General features: G+C 41.8%; 1 protein-coding gene across 1 annotated transcript in view; it reads left to right on the top strand.

Annotated features, from left to right (window-relative positions):
• ghrhrb (growth hormone releasing hormone receptor b) overlaps positions 1 to 17,606 on the top strand; it is a gene marked incomplete at its 3' end in the record, with an annotated part of 30,221 nt that extends 12,615 nt beyond the window's left edge. The window contains exons 3-13 of the mRNA XM_079157964.1: positions 1,956 to 2,063; positions 8,234 to 8,334; positions 9,314 to 9,411; positions 9,881 to 10,013; positions 11,814 to 11,967; positions 12,100 to 12,160; positions 12,674 to 12,743; positions 13,536 to 13,627; positions 13,720 to 13,849; positions 14,483 to 14,524; positions 17,412 to 17,606. Of these exons, the coding sequence (XP_079014090.1) occupies positions 1,956 to 2,063; positions 8,234 to 8,334; positions 9,314 to 9,411; positions 9,881 to 10,013; positions 11,814 to 11,967; positions 12,100 to 12,160; positions 12,674 to 12,743; positions 13,536 to 13,627; positions 13,720 to 13,849; positions 14,483 to 14,524; positions 17,412 to 17,606 (1,184 nt within the window). The remainder of the gene's footprint in view (positions 1 to 1,955; positions 2,064 to 8,233; positions 8,335 to 9,313; positions 9,412 to 9,880; positions 10,014 to 11,813; positions 11,968 to 12,099; positions 12,161 to 12,673; positions 12,744 to 13,535; positions 13,628 to 13,719; positions 13,850 to 14,482; positions 14,525 to 17,411) is intronic.
• Between the last annotated feature and the right edge of the window lie 269 nt (positions 17,607 to 17,875).

The following is a 17,875-nucleotide window of genomic DNA, read 5'->3' as shown; positions in this document are numbered from 1 at the left end:
AGGCGGATTAGAGGACTGCTGTCTAAACAGAACATAAAACCATTTTTATGTTTCCATAATCTGTCAGGTAAAACTAAACAAGCACCCTCCTGAATTCCACTCCTTCCTCCTCGTCTTCTTCTGGTTCGCCGTCGACTCCTGCTTCTCCCTTATCATGTAATATTGTTTATTAAAGGGTAGATATTGTCGCACATACATCCCAGTGGAACCTTTGCTCCTGTAATATTTGTAACAATATTACAAGAGCAGCAATGCACATGACAAACAGGAGACAAATGTTTTATTGAACCATGAAAACGCTACAAAGCGCAGTGTGATAGGGAGAGTTGTAGCCAGAGGAGGAATAAAATATTGAGATATGATGACCGTACAGGTGAAGAGGAAAAACAACCGCTTGGATTGACGGTCAATCTATTCTCCTTCCCGAATCTCGTCTGGCCCTTGGAAATGAAAAAAAAAGCTCATAACGTGTTCCTAGTTTTATTATACTGTAGATCACATAAGTGTCAGAGGGGGAAATCCTTGTATAACTGCCACGAAGCAAACACGGCAAAGTTTAAAGACATACCACCAATTTCACCTGCGACAGGAAGATGATCCAATGAGTCACATGTGATGGAAGCCATGCTTCAGGTTCATAAACAGACAATAATATGTACCTCTTTCTAATACTGTCTCGTATACCAGCGACAGCCATTAGTGTGATTCACATTCTAAGCAACTCTCAACGAGGCTGCGTGTGTTTGTCTCACTAACGACGTAGGGACAGCCATAGATGTTTGGGACCTCTGCAGTAATCCAATATGTGTACCAATGCAATCAATGCATCTATTTGTTTGCAATACCTTGGTTAACTATCCTCTACATATAATACAAAAAAAATATAGCGAATTTAGTCTACATGTTCATTTTTATAGTGGTACTACAAGGCTAGCAGTGTGGGTAATTGTATTAGAATGATGTAACTGTAATAAACACAAAATCAACAGAGGAAGTAAAAGAAGGTTGTTTTTTCTTTTGTTTGGTGGGGTTCTAACGCGCCACGGTGCGAGTGAGCAGAATGCCGCTGTTGAAGAACTTAACATAAGCCTGTCACACAGACCACTGATCCAAACAGGATGACTGACACCACGGAGAGGGGATTTAATGAAAGAAAGGGCGTTGTGCTCAAGATGCTTACCGTTAACAGGACTGTACAAACAGCCACAGCTAAATAGCTAATATGCATTGGCAACAATTTCAGTTCAAAGCCACATTTATCCAGAGAGATGTTTGTCTCATCGGAGAACCTCCAGCATAGCCAAAAGCTGTGTTTTATTATGAATGAGCGGTGGTGTGTCTCTGCGCGCTGCCGTTTTAATTGACACGGGGCCAAGCAGCTTTGATGTGCGAGGCGTTGTGGCGGCAGAGAGAGAGACGGGCTCCTCATTACTGCTCCATCTACCTCCCTCGTTGGGAGGCTGCAGGGAGAGCTTGTCAGCCATGTGAGGGGAACAGCAGAGAGGAGGGCGGAGGACGTCACCAAAGTCCCTCATTTTCCCAGACTGGGGGAAAACCCCTTGAAAGATTACACCAGACGCCTGAGTTTCTACACAAATACAATTGTTCCTAATTAGGTGTGTGAATCAGTAGCTAACCTTAGCATGTACTGTTCACCTGTGTTAAGAAAATAAGGTTTTAGTCGACATAGATTTGTTGCAGTTCCAACACAAAATTTCACATAATACTCTAACTTCATCAACTTATACACACCTGGTTGAAAAAAATAAATAATTAAGTTACCTCTCCTGTTTCCAAAAAAATCTATCAATCTGCCATCTATAGAGACTAAATGTGTCCGACCATATTTAATGCAGCACAGTCTCTTTGACGTTGTCCTCCTGAACTGTGAGCTCATCACTCAAACTAACTGGTGAAGTGATGAATACGTGATGAATGTTTTCTTCTTGTCTCAGGTTGTCCGGCAGCGTGGGATGAGATCCGTTGCTGGTATCGTGCTGAGGTGGGACAGCTGGTCAGTGTCTCGTGTGCCAATATCTCCCAGCTGTTTGCTAACAACCAAGGTAAATATCTTCTACTCACCTTTTACATATCTGGGTGACATTTGGCGGCACATTCAGCCCCCTAGACTCCAGCGCTGATGTGGCAGCGCCGTTTTTCCTCTGAAGCGGTGTGTGAGTGGAGAATCAGGGTACGCAGTCGTGTGGTGTGAACTAAGCATTACAAGTCTCCATGGGGCCCTCCAAAGAAATTCAAATCCTTTTTGTCTTTGACGATACATCTTTTATTGTATTATAGCGTTAAAACAACAACAGACAAACATTTTGGCATCAATATATATATATATATTTGGTTTCATATCAAATGTTGTGATTTTTTTGCCTATAAATTGCTGGTTATTTGATGCTTTGAGGAATTCTTACTACATTGAAATATTTTTTGCCATCGACCATTGCGATTGTATGTTTATTTTTTTATTTTTTCGGGGGGGGGGCAGAAATGTTCATAGTAACCCTGTTTGAGGTGCTGTAGAGAAGTTATTGATAATACTGCCAACAGTCAAATCATTTTTTTATCCTCCTGCTTGTGTCTCAGCTGCAATTTTATTCCAATGATGTTGTCAGTCAATAATCCGTCTTAAGGCCATGTTGGCTTGTATTTGCTCAGTTGATTAAAAAAAAAAAAAAAAAAAAGGCAAAGACAGATTTAACTTTTCCAGTATAATGACCTTGAGGTCAGTTCATCCATCTTTCAGTTTACAGCTCAGCAAAGCGACCAGGTTATATTTAGATATCTCTTAGGAGCGGTTTTAGGCTCTCACTGAGTGATTTATTGAGGCTGGACATTTTTTCTACACGGATCATATGGTCTCATCTTCTGCATCTGAACTTATGGCTGCAGAGTATGCTGCTCTCCTCACTGTTTACACAACCCCCCCCCCCCCCCCCCCCCCCACCGTCCCCAGACCAGCTGGCTGGTCTAAAGAAAACAAAATACGCTCAGAATCTCTCATGTACTATCAAATGGTGAACAGAGAGATACAGATGCAACTGAGATGGTGGAAACATTCTGGACATTTGGGAGACGAACGATGACTGAAAAATGTCCGACCCAGTGACAATTTACAGGAGTGGAGTAAAACTTAATTCATCAAGTCAAGTGTACATTTATAGATAGACTGACCACCTGCAGAACTGCAGACTCGATCTGGCAAGTCACTAAAATGTTGGTATACGTATCAGTAAAATATTCAATGGCGTTGTATTTAATTTGTTTTACGCCAAAATGTTTGATCATGCAGACTACATTATTATTCAGCTGTTGATGGTTGTGTTTAGGCTCTCACACTAAGTGTTTAAGGTGAATGAATTAATGAGTTTAATCAGGTGGCAACCTAGTGAAGCCAATGCACAAGTGCCTCAAACTTGCATTTTTTTTTCTAACGGCCATTAGGGGCCAATTCTCTGGTTGCAAATAGAACTCTGATTGTAGAGATATTATACACAAATATCAGGAAATGACTCTACTTCTTACTTGATTTATTACCTCAGTCAAGATTGCAAACATGAGTTTATGGTCTCAATCGCTAGTTTCAACTTTCTGTACTCCCATATATATATTATATGTACTTTTACTCCTTCGGTAAAGCACCCTGATAAAGTCCCTGTGTTGAAACCCAGTGGTTGAAGTCCAGACTCTTCCAACGTGTGAGTCAGTGTTGGTGAATGACTTTTCACAGAAGAGTCAGCAGCGGCGGAGAGTATGGGCAGCATGGACAGTATGTGGGATGCTGGATGTAGAAATGACAGATTTCCAGCAGCAGTGAGGATGAAAGACATGAGCACAAAGCAGAGAAGAAGAAAACACTCACAGCAGTGAAAGTTAAGCGTATACTTCAGGAGGATCGGGAGGCGGAGGTTGCTGTTGATGACCTCATAACTCAGTTTGAGTGGGTTCCTGGACCCCACTGGATTTCCTCCTCCACAGACGCCCGGATAAGTCAAGCGCTCTAGCGGTGCGGTTGGATGCAGCCTATCCAAGGGGAGGCTGCATGCGGAGAAAATAATGAATTGGAAAATCAAATAGTTCACTGTAAGAGCCAAGAGCACGAGGAAGGAATTGGCACTGCTGGTTAAGCAAGGCGGTAGGCGCACCAGCGCCCTCCCCCGAGCCTCGACCTCCATTCACATCCAACCATTCACCCACTGAGGCTGCGGCTGCAGGCCTGCAGGCTCAACGCGCCACGATATACTGAGGCTAATGCAGCTGGATATCGGTAACACCACCCACGACTCAAACACCCACACTCTGCTCGGCTGTGCTGAGCAGCCGGACAGGCACAATTCACATCGTGAAACTGAAATCTGTTATTTCACTGTCAACTTTTCATCCTCCGTCTTGCGAACACGGATTCACGCGGAAAAACCTGATGACCTTGTGTGCGTCATGACCGCCGTGGAGCCCGGTGAGCTGAGTGAGCTCCGTCATTCTAACTTCAGGCCATGGTGGGAGAACATGGCTGCAAATGTGCCTCATTTAAATTCAACAATTTGTGTCAGTGTTACCTGGAGCTTTTTGGAAGGTGAACAAAGTAAATGTCTCAAGCTTCATATTTTTATTATACTTCTAGATACACAGGGAAGTTAATCGCCTCATCAACTCAGCATTGAGATAAGTTGTGTGAAGGATGAAGAAAATATGCACTTATATCTACTCGACTCAGCATGCTACAATTTTAGCATGGCGGCTAGCTTTCCAGGTGCACCATTGCATGTTACAGTATATGCCCAAGTTTTGCAGTAAAACCTGACTGTTACACTTAAAAAGTGCATTCCAACTAAATCCGATTGCCAATATGTCCGTACATTGGATTTACTGATGTCTGTAGAAGATTTAGAGTATTTATCCCAAAAAGCTGTGTGGTGGAAAAATGTATTGTACCCGCTGTTGAGTCTTTTTAAACTGAAATGAAGTCAAACAGAACTTGTCTTTAAAATATTATATTGTATTCTTGCAAGAAGAGGCACAGATGCACAGAGTCACAAAGAGTCTGCAGAAGTGTGCACTACGGATTAAAATTCGTACAGAGTGATAAAGAGAGTGATCAAGGGTGGGGGCCTGTGTACTGGAACATGCTGTTTCATCCCGTGCAGTTAAAAGAAGTATAAGAAGTCCTTTATCTGTATAACAACAGATACATACGTTTTATCATTAAGGCATAGAACATGTGAACATACAATAAGTACTTGTTATCCAACACGAAGAAGAAGAGGACATGTGTGCAGGCAGTCAGCTGCATGGATCACAAGTTACACGATGCAAGCTTATGATAAGTCTGTTACACAACAAGTTATAAAACAGTTCTATTTCATAAGGATATAAAATACACACAAGAATATCCACATTTCCATTAAACAAACAATAAGATACATTTTCCTTTACACCTGCCTTGGCAATGTTGAAGGAGCAGTTCGACAGCAAACAGTGGCCTCCTGAGAGAAGGTGTGCGTTGGCCAAATAAAATAATGGTAATAATGATGAATCAAAACAAAGTGAAATAATATGAACAACACTGAAAACAACCAACGTAAATAACACAAACTAAACATGAGTTACATATAAGTTGACCTTACATATGCACACAAACAAAGGAAGTTGTACACATTAGTCATCAAAAAATGTTCTGTTTATTTTATCTCAATTTAATCATCAATCAATTATCAATTATCTATCCTCTTTAGCATGGGGGGGGGGGGGGGGGGGGGGTCCTTTTTAAGGAGTACATCCGGTTTCATCCCAGGAATTGCTATCAGAGGGTCCATCAACAATTCAACCTCGAACATGGCTGGCCATGGTCTCCACACATTCCTCTGGGTTGCATTGGTTACTATCTTCCATTTATGAATTGGCGTTATTGACTGGGCCTGAGCCTTAGCACAGATCTTTAACAAAACTTCCTTGTTTCATTCTGTACGACTCAGAAATGTAATCTTGTGTTGATTCTTGCGGTCCTTGTGGACAACAGCAGTAGGGTTTCAGAGCACCAGATTCCCATTAACAAACATTTTATTATACTGCAGCAAGGGTCCGACAGCTGCCCCCCGTAGTCCTGGTTCTGGTTCTCCCAGTTAATCAGGGTGGAAAATCTGCTTTCTATTACATGAAGCTGCCGACATTGCTTGCCATCGTTTGTCTAAGCTACAGTGATCAGTGTTATATTGCAGCAGAAATAACATGTTTTGGGGACATAAAATCAGGATGAAAATCAGTTTGGGATGAATTTTAATTAAAAAAAATCAAAAATCAAATCTAACAAAGCCACCTCTCTGTCGTATCTGAATTTCTGACTTTTGGTTGCTTAAATTGTACAGTATGTCAACATACGAGGACCTCAACAAAAAAAGATTCTGTATTTGACTCACACTGTTGTTAAACTGCATGACATTGTAATAATAATCTGATTAAAGCCCCCGAGTGCAACAGACCCTACTTGGTAATCTGACAGTGAAAGCTCATACAGTTTATTGTGCATGTCAGCAATACTGCAACGCACCATACAGAGAGAGTCAGAGAATAGTTTCTTAGTTTTTCAATCTTGAATCTCCAATGGTTTGTATTATTTATACACTTAGAATACATTATACATACCTTCACATAGACTCTTTCAGACATGAGCAGAGGATGAAGCGGTTATGATTTACATTAATGCAGCGATCGCATCCTGATTTATCCAACCACATGGTGACGGTATAGTTGACCCTTTTCTTACTTTCCGTGCTTTTACTTTACCGGCTCCCACGACCTCCCCTCTGTCTGCTGAATGGCAGTATCGCGTTTTAGTGTGTTTTTAGTGTTCAAGTGTTTGTCGTGTGTCCTCTTTATAGGAGGTGCGTCACCCGCCGCTCCCATCATTAACAGGCAGACGGAGATATGGTGCGGCCCATTGAATCCTAATGAAGAGCAGTGGCTACCAAATACCAGAGCGCCTGTGCTCATGATGTATACATGTGATTATAGCTGCGTATGAAGACGAAGGGTGTTCTTATTATTCATCAGTAGTATTATTACTCATCAGTTTCCCAGCAAAACTAATAGACTCCATCAGGAAAGCTGCATATTCATGAATCCAAACAACAAATGGCAACAAATGGAACATTTATCAGTCATCATATTACCCTATTTGCATGTTGTTTGTGACACTGTGGAGCAAACAATGTGTCTGCTGTCTCTTGTTGATAACACATTAAGCCTGACTCTGCAGCATGTAGGATTCAATTGAATGCATTTTGGATATATTGCGTGCCCATAGTAACCTGCACATAACCGTAGGTCCTGCGACCAAAGTCTGTTAGCAATCCTCCAGTCTAGACTGAAAACGAAAGGACATTGTGCGTTTACTGTCAGTGCCCCCTGAACAGCTTTCCTGTTGAAATCCATCTTGCTGCATTAGTGACTTTAAATCTCAAAAAATCTCTCTGTGGCCTGTTTAAGTTCTCCGTTTCCAAATCATTTATTTTCTTTTACTGTTAAAAAGGAAGCTTTCCCCAAACTGTTGACACAAATTTGGACAGCACACTATTGTCTAAAGTATGTTTTTTTGTGCTGTAGAGAACATTTATATTGACTGGAACTCGTGTTTAAGTGTTGTTTCTTTCATTTCCAGATCTTGGTTACATAAATGGTCTTTTGTGTTGAGTGGATTTTGCACCCAAAAGCAGAACTCGTCCAGGGGTTTGCAAATGTTCAATGCAGGGGTGCATGCACTACGGGAGCTTGACGAGTGGATGGGTCACAGGTGTGCAGGTGGATTGGCAGCAGATTGAGAGCCACGCCCCCAGAAAGTAACACACGCAGACAGAGAGAACAAACAGGGGACCAGACAGGAAACACAAAGAAGGGGTGAACAGAAAGCACTATCACCGAAGGAGAGTCACAGCCAGACCATGACATTGTCAACACTGGCTTGAAAACCAGGGAAGACAGGAACAATCAATATTCAATCTCTGTCTCTCCGTTCACATTTCCGTGCCAATTGTCTGAAGTCCCACTGAAGTCTAGACTTTCCCCTCACATTGAAATATTTGTCAGTCTTTTCTCCTCCTGTCTAAGGTGACTCATAAGTGCCAAAACTCTCACTGTTCATCGTTTTTTAAGATTCATACCTGCGTATTAGATTTCTCTCCCTGGTTTTTCCCTCTGTCCTTGCCACTGAGAGGTTTATGTGTCTCCTCAGGTTACATCTACAGGAACTGCACCGAGAACGGATGGTCCGACCTCTACCCCTCCTACGAGGAGGCCTGCGAGTTCACAGAATACGAAGAGACAGAAACAGAGGTATGTTTCAGCCGATTATTTGTGCAGGGAAACAAACTACACAAACTGTACGTTCATTGTCATTGGTGACCATGAATATGTTGAAGATGCAGGAGCATATTTTACATCAATTCCAGCATCTGCTGGTGGATATTTAAGGACTGTAGACCGTCTAGCACACGTTGTTCCATAAGACACCCTCTATTCTCACAAGGGACTTTAATTAGCCTTGCAACTGCAACCTATCATTTTGCTCATTATGTCTAAATAGCAAGGCTAAATGACAGATGCTATTTCAAGCAGGCACATTAATAGATGATTGACATGTCTCTCCTTCACTGAGACATCAAGATGAACCCTCTGAGATTGCCATAACTGGAAAAATGAGAACAAAATCTCCAGTCGTCCAGGGCATCAAATACCAACACCGACCCTTTCAAGTGACTGCAAAGTAAACCCACCCGCGTCAGTATTAGACACTCAGAGAGTGTGCACATCACCTGTCGAACAGTGTACGTCGAATGAAAATTGACTGGAAGCTTTAAAAGATGTATTGCAAAAGCGCATGTGAAGGATGAGACATACAGTACAGACGACAGTATACAGAAACACTCCCAAGAGTCCAGCACATGACATATGTCAGACTCAACTGATTGTGGTTGTTTCAAAGACTCGGCATTAGAAGAACTTGCAGGATGTAGCTCACCGATCCTGCAGCATTGTTCATAGAAAACACATATCAGCCGCTTAAGACAGGCTGCGTGCAACCGGCCTCATAACTTTACAAGTTAAATCTAGCTTTCATGTAAATGCCAACGTTTACTGCCAACGTCGTCCACCAGACAGACATTTTAAAAAGCAGTGGCAGCTCCCGACTGTCGTTAGTCGACACTTGTTGACACATTAATTAACACTTGTATGGATGAGTGGGAAGAGCGTGAGGGGGCAGTTAATGGTAAATACGTACATGCTAACTTTTTTATCTTCTCTTGCATTTCAGACGACATACTTCTCCAACTTCAAACAGGTGTACACTGCTGGCTACGCTACATCCCTCATCTCTCTTATATCGGCTATTTTTGTCTTCACCGTGTTCAGGTAACATTGTTTTTTAGAATGTCAACCCGAGAGCTATACCGCAGCAGCACTCATTTCAGCAAGTGCCCCAAAACGAAAGGCGTTTATATGACATGTGCTCAAGTGACAGTGCCCTCTAGCCATTGTTGTAATTATGAAACAACATGATTAGCCCTTTATCCTAACAAACTACTGTTTCAACCCTGCCCATGATCTTTCCCTGAACCAGAAACCTAACCAAACCTTAAGCACAGCATTGTCACATCACAAAACAGATTTTTTTTTTTCAACAGAATTTGTAATTTGGTTCAGAAAAGCACAGCTAAACTAGAAACTAACTTCCCCCACTTCCTACCCCCGTACTTCCTGCCCGATGGCTCAGACCACACCCATATCCACGAACTCGGCCCTCATTTTGATCTCAACTACACACCTAACGTTTCGTGACTGCATCTCGCATCGCTCAGGAAAGTCTTTCTCTGCTCTACAGGAAGTTTCACTGCACCAGGAACTACATCCACATCAACCTGTTTTTCTCCTTCATCCTGAGAGCGAGCGCTGTCTTCATTAAAGACGGTGTTCTTTTTTCTGATGAAAACCTGGACCACTGCTTCATGTCTACTGTGAGTGTGAAGCCCCACTGCAGCTCCATTAGTGTGTCTATATTTACCAGTGAAGGACTCGTCCTTTACAAAAGAAAAACCACTAATGGTTTTGCTTGTAGCGGAGGTGACAAGCCTCGTCCATCCTAGAAACATGTCGAAGCACTAACATGCACTTGAGTAACAAAAGAAGAGATACGGAGAGTGAAGATGAGAACTGAAAACTTTAGTGAGTGTCGCGCCTTCAGATCAGTTGAAACACTGGAGGGAAGGACAGAAGAACTGACAGAGAAGGATGGAAATTAGGAAAGAAAACAGATTGTGAAGAAGGAGATAAGGAAAGAAAGGTTCAAGTATAAGATCACACTACTATTTAAAGATCTCAATATATGACGTAAAGCAAAAGGACTGACAGGAGAAAGAACAAGAAATGATTTTGAAAGTAAATTACTTCTGTAATGCTGCATTTTTGTTTGTTTTTTTGGACATGAATCTCCCGAAGCTTATCGTCATAGAGAGCAGGTAGGAGTGGGATTAACATGCTGGAAGTGCGTAAGCGGAGCCTCTGGGAGCATTAACGACAAGTGTTTCTCTTCCTGTGCTTGCTGATTAGGCGGCCTAGAGTGAAGGTAAGTGTCCCTCTTGTGTGGCTACGAGGGACCAGCATCAGCACATCACCGTCACTCATTTTGTTGGGAAGGGCCGTGAGAGAGAGAAGATGATGAGGGATACAAAACATGTTTATCCTGACGAAAAGACAGAGAGGGAAACACGCTTTGTGACAGGAAATATGATGATAAATTGATGAGGGGATGGTGTTGTAAAATGGTTTAATTACACTACCTGCCCAGCAGACAGACAAATAGTTATGCATTTTTATATATATATATATGCATTTTAAAGTGCAGCTTAAATGTTGGGGTTGCAACATTAACTATATCTAGATATGGATCTATATCTATCTATGTATATAACCTGCTATAACCTTCTTTGCCCTAAAACTCATCTTTACAGACCTTCCTGTGACCCACATTGATGGGAGAGGCCACAATCCAGTCGTTAGAAAAAATGTTGGCAGTGTATGTTTCTGCAAATGACGGGATACGTTGAATGTCAACGTTTCTGCACCAACAATTCATTCATTTTTTTGTTGAGGTCCTCGTATGTTGACATACTGTACAATTTAAGCAACCAAAAGTCAGAAATTCAGATACGACAGAGAGGTGGCTTAGTTAGATTTTTGTTGATTTTTTTTATTAAAATGTGGATATTCTTGTGTGTATTTTATATCCTTATGAAATAGAACTGTTTTATAACTTGTTGTGTAACAAAACATTTCATATCAGCCTCATATCACGCTTACAGGAATGCACAATGGCATGCGGTTAACGCTGTGAAATACATTTGTGATAGTTTTAATGCAACAAAACAACTTGATTATGGTTAGTAAAAAAGATCATGGCTTGTGTAAAAATGTAAGAAAATAAACAAAAAAACCCCGCCCTTGGCAGTTTCCTTTTGGTTTCACCCAGGAGCGGTCAGTGTTTGCTTGACCCATCCACCTCACCTGCTAACCAGCCTTTGTGGATTTTCTTGCTTACCATTCACGTAACTTTCCCACCACGTTACTTTCAATAACGCTCGCTGTACTACACCACTCGCTTCGACCACATTCAACTCATCTGTGGTTTGCCGAAACACACAATGCCTACATTATTTCCTGGTGACTGGGTCAGAGGCCGTTACCACCACGACCACTCCAGATAAACTCATCTACGGACTCATCTGATGCTTGTGGCTTTTGTTGTTTTTCCCCCACAGACGTCCTGTAAATCAGCCGTGGCCTTCTTCCAGTTCAGTATCCTGGCCAATTACTTCTGGCTGCTGGTGGAGGGCATGTACCTACAGACGCTGCTAGCTCTCACCTTTGTCTTCCAGAAGAAATACTTCTGGTGGTACATAATCATCGGCTGGGGTGGGCGATCCTTCCTTTTTCGCCTGTCTCTGTTTACCTTCATTTTCTTTCCTCGCTCCTCTCTCTGTCTCTCGTTAGAGCTCTGCCTTGACTCATTCCTCTTGACCAGGTCACTCTGTTTGTGCCTCCCAGGTCTCCCAACAACAATCATAACGGCGTGGATCCTCACTAGAAACTTCTACGATAACAAGGGGTGAGCTGCTGCAGTAGAATAACAGAGAATATGCCACATAGAAATGAGGAAAGTTCAACAGGCGCACTCAAGTATCCTCCCAATAAGACCCACTGGCATTAAGTATGTATCCAACAACCACAGTACCTGGTACGCATGTGGCGTTACTTAAATACGTAAGTTACGTAGCAGAGATAAGGTAAAATATGTCAATGTTTACAAGGTTTCACATTAAGACACAATATCCCCAAATTCAGCAGTGGAAAACATTTTCCTAGCACCTTTAATTAGCTCGTTAGCATAGCTTTTTATGTCTACTACACCACAATCTGTTGATGATTGTGAAGTGCATGAGGCACAGTTGCACACAATACTCAGAAGGGACGAACGATGAAAAGTAAAAGCTTCTGCTGGTTCTAACGCAGCCTTCTGGCTGCTGTTAGCGGGTTGTCGTGTTTTTCCGTGATTGGATGAGCAAAATTGCACTTCTGTGACTGTCTTGTTTATCTGATTTCTGTCCGTTGTGCGTCTCAGGTGCTGGGATGACACAGATGTGGCCTTCATCTGGTGGATCATAAAAGCTCCAATAACTGCATCACTACTGGTGAGTACAGAGCAGTTAGAGTGGGAGCTATTTATTAGAGTGCTCAATCTTGGCTCAGACCTGTATGACTCTTTGACTCTGCAAACTATTTTTTTTATTTTGCACACACACACACACACATATATATATATATATATACATACATATATATATACATATATATATATATATATATATATATATATATATATATATATATACATATATATATATACAGAAATATAGTTATTTAAAATCATAATTTGAAATAATCATTTCAATTATGATCCTCGAGAAGTATGGTTACAATTGCCCCTGCAGGTTTTGGTAAATTTTAATAACGGTCATGAGTTCTGTGGCAAACTTCAACTATCAAAGAGTTTGATCTTATTTGAAGTACAAAGTCAAAAGTAAGTGGAGCTTTTGTGTTAAGATCTGTAGTTTTACATTCTCCATTAAGCGGCTCCATAAGTTCCACTGATTGGAAAGGGGACGCAGGCATTGATCGTCAGAACTAATGGCCTCTGCGACCTGAGGTTCTCCGCTATTAACATGAAGGTAAATCACATGCAATTTTGGAGCGAGAAGTTTATTGCCACAAGTTTTCTTCCATAAAACTTCAACTCTTTATGTTATTCAAACTCTTTTTTTACCCCAACGTGGAAGGGTAAATCCCCCTGTCCTGCAGTCCTTGTCACTGCAGGTATGATGTGATAACACAAACAGTAGTAGACTTCCGTTGCATCACATATAGTGTTGTGGTTCTTTCACATTTTTTTTTATTGACAGCTCTTTGACGTTTGTTTCACGTAGGTGAACTTCATCATCTTCATCAATGTAATCCGCATCCTGGTCCAGAAGCTGAGATCACCTGGTGTCGGTGGCAATGACACCAGTCACTTCAAGTGAGAAGAGAACACTTTCTCCACATGATGACATGCTCAAACATTCTGTATGTAGGCATCAAATCTTTTTTTTTTTTTTACAATGTGTGCAGGCGGCTGGCCAAATCCACTCTGCTCCTCATCCCTCTGTTTGGGATGCACTACATGGTGTTTGCCTTTCTGCCAGAAAACACAGGAGCAGAGGCCCGAATATTCATAGAGCTCGGCCTGGGATCCTTTCAGGTAAAACACACAAGACAGATACAATTAAAGTTAGTAGAATATGTAGATTCAAGCGTTACTTCGTATTTTTTTTTTCAACCTGGACCCTATTCACCCATGTTTTTGTGCCCCAGTGACGAAGGGGGACAACAAATGTTCATATTGGTCGAGTATTTATGGTGTACACTGCAGGTGGCAGACGCTAAAGGGGCTGCAATGATATCATAATCAGGCAATTGACAGCCTCAGATTGTTGATCGGGCAAAAGGTAACAAAAAAGTTGCATTTCTCTGTAGGGTCCTTTCCATAACAACCTGAGCGTTTCAATGGCAAAAACAGGCACTTTGGGTTGATGTTAATTGACGGTGAGGAATTACCCTAATTAAACGAATACATTGCAGCCCGTTGTTCAATACTGGACCACTTTCAAAAAATGTTATCTTCATTACTCACCCACATAAAAACAAGGGGAAATAGGGTCCAGGTTAAAAAAATACCAAAATTCCCCTTCAAACAACTCTTGTAATCCAAAATTGGTACATTAAATACATAACATTCCCATTTTTCACGACCTAGTGTCAGACAGGCTTGCTCAGGATGTACACTACATTTTCAATATCTGACAGTTTTGGATAATATATTTCTGCTCTGAAGGGATTCGTTGTGGCTCTGCTCTACTGTTTTCTAAATGGCGAGGTAAGTTGATATTATTTTATATTTGTTGGTTAATTTACTACTTGAATTCTAGTACATATTTGTTGACAGTTAAAGGACCATACAAGTGGATTTACATGTCTCACTCAATCAACCACAAGTTGTTCCTAGTTTACATTTTGTTAATACCCAAAGCATATTGTACTTAGATTAATTTACAAGCTCTGGACAACTATTTCTAGAGACATTGTGCCTGACTTTCAGTGGCGATTTTTGTATGAAAAGTCTGGTGAGGCCACACAATATTCATACAAGAAAATGCAATGATGCAATCCAAACATACCATAGATATATCCCATTGAAACATACTCTAACAACCTGATAAACTGAGCGCGAGTGAGAGAGGGGTGACGCTGCGACCGCTGTGACCAACAGCAGTGATGATGAAATTCCAGCCAAATAATTCCATCATAGACTCACACAATGAAGATCTGACGACATATTTGACCATACCGACATATAGGACCACCAAAGGACAATGTTAGAGATCTCTGGACATCAAATAGCTTACTCGTGACACAAACAACACCAACATGAGGACAATAGAAACGCAAAGCAAAACGCATGCAGTGAACGGTGCACTGGAAATACATTTTAGTCAATACTTGAAGAATAATTTCACAACTTTTGAGTCACCGATGGAGTTCACTTCTTGAAGAGGAATGAGGCTGTCCTTCATGTGTGCAAACCTCTCTATGACCTTGCTATTAAAATCAAACCGTCCGTGGAGGCTGTCCCATTTTAAGATGTGTAAATGTCTTTATTCTTTTCAGAGTGGAGAGGTTTCTCTCGGATTCAGCGCTGGTCATTTGTGTTGTGATGATGATTTGGAGAAGTGTCACGGGTTCAGACGAGGCCTCCTGGAGGCTGTTTGCATGAATGGACTTCGATAGAGAAAGTCAGGTGTTGCCTTCGCTCAGTTCACTGTGCCGGTATAGAGGGAGCTCAACTCGGGTTTCAGTTTCGCCTTATTTGTCAATGGCCGTAGTTTCACAGCACATTCGGGTTCAGTCTCTGGAAATGAATTCTCAAACTTGGGGAAAAATGTGCAATCAATGAGTTTTGACGCAATCAAATGGCCACTTTTGGTGAACCTCTCCTCCTCTTGACTTGACAGGGTGTCGCAGGCCTCTTTCATGATTGAAGCCGTGTCGATTTTCCTCCTCTTATTCCCTTCTGCTCCGCTGTGTTGCACAATCACATCAGCTCGTTCCCTGAGACGCCCTACTCTCTTCTTGAAGGTGTCCATCGCCTGGTTGATGCCAGCCGCATCCATTTTCTGTTTTTGCGCTACATTGTACAGAAGTTCCCCTTCTGCCACGAGCTCAGTAAAAAACTGCAGTAGCTGTAAGAACTTTGATCCCCATAGGTGCATGGACAGACCATAGGCCTCTCTGATGGTCACCCCATCCCATCCCTCTTATGTTGTCCAAACACTTCTTGATCTCCTCGCGGCTTTCCCACACAGCATTAACTGTTCTGCTTTTGAAATTCCTCCATGTAGCTGGAAGCTTTCTAAGCACGAGTCTGAACTCCACGTAAGCTTCCACTCATTACCTGCAGCCCTGTCAAATGTTTGCGCTATGAGCTTGTTGGTTAGGTTCAGGGGCTCAAGAGATGCCAATATGGCATTTGACAGGCCAGTGGTCGTTTCGTCCTCACCTCAATAAATTCCCAAAACCTCTCGGCCACTGTGTTGTTTACCATATAGTGCAGTACAATGTTGTGACTTGCAGGACACAGCAGTGGTCTCATCTGCCAGCACAGCTGTTGAGCAACCTCATCCTTGTGCCCTTAAAAAAAGAGTTGAGCATCGTTCCTTTTCCAGAAGTCTCCCTCGCACATAGGCTCAAATATGCATATCGAAATGCCAGGGTTTAAGTTTTACACAAGTTATAATTAATTAATGAAGAACATACCGGTTTTCTTCTGTACGCACCGTCAGGCTGACAGGCAACGTTCAGAGTAGATACATTTAGTTGGCCATTGTTGTGTCTGAAATAGAGAAAAGCCGATAACTTCTTCTGTACTACGTCGCCCTCCTGTGGGGCCTAATGCAAAAAAAAAAGATACCTAAAGTTGCTCTGATGTCCTTAGAGGACAAAAATGTCTGTCTAAATCTGCCATAAAAGTATTATATATTTATAGAATTTTCCACTTTCACTGAGGTAAATCTTTTAACCAACATCAGTCCTGATCATAACTACCAAATATGTATGTATTTTTACAATTTAAACCCTCCGAATGCCAGTTTATGAAAGTAAATGATAATAATAATAAAATAACTCACCACCTAGAATATCCGTAGTTAAAGATGCTCTGAGGTTTCAGGATGGGCTGCTTAAAAGCAACCTTAATAAAAGACCTGCACACCCACACAGGTGTTTTCACTTTGTCTGCTTAATTAGATCTCTGAAGAGAAGAGGTCTAATCAAGCAAAGCAAGTGAACACACCCGTGTGAGTGTGTGTGTGTGTGTGTGTGTGTGTGCAGGGAAAATATTCCTTTTCTTAGTAAAAAATAAAATAAATGATGATTTTCATATGTCAGGTATGAAATCAAGCTAAACATCTATGGTATGTTTTGGAAAGTCAAAAAGTATTAATGGGCTGAAATCTGCAAATCTAGTCGTGTGGTTCCTTTTCAGACTTCGAGGGGAAAAGCCCAGTGTACCTTTCAGACAAGAAAATAATTAGAGGGGGCATTGGTTTTGTGTGTGTGTGTGTGTGTGTGTGTGTGTGTGTGTGTGTGTGTGTGTGTGTGTGTGTGTGTGTGTGTGTGTGTGTGTGTGTGTGTGTGTGTGTGTGTGTGTGTGTGTGTGTGTGTGTGTGTGTGTGTGTGTGTGTGTGTGTGTGTGTGTGTGTGTTCAGGTGCAGGCTGAAATGAAGAAGAGGTTTTGGAAGTGGCAGACCCAGAGTTACCTGAGCTACAGTAAACGGCGGCGTACGCTGTTCACTGAGAGCAGCACGGTGACTCAGATCTCCGTCCTAGACAAATCCAGCCCCAAAGATCAGCCGGCGTCAGAGACACACACCCTTGCACCCAACAACGTGTCTGGTGTCTGAGTAGACAGTCGCTGGTATTCATGTCCTGCGTTACAACACCACAGAGCCTGATCGTTGAATGTTACGGTACCTCTTAATTAACTTTGTACGGAACAAATCATTTGCAGAATTGTTGATTCGTTGACTTAAGTCTAACATCCGACACACCTTTCACATTTTAACTTTCCCTCATAATATGAGTTATTCTCAAGCTTACAGGCTCTAGTGTGGGCAGACAGGAAGGTCTCATTTTCTATTGCTTTTGTGTTTAACAGCTTTGGGGTTCCTCC

Source organism: Pholis gunnellus (genome assembly GCF_910591455.1).
Source record: "Pholis gunnellus genome assembly, chromosome: 4".
Taxonomy (NCBI): Eukaryota; Metazoa; Chordata; class Actinopteri; order Perciformes; family Pholidae; genus Pholis; species Pholis gunnellus.
Note: the sequence above shows the minus strand (reverse complement) of the source record. Positions and strands in the feature narration are given on the sequence as shown.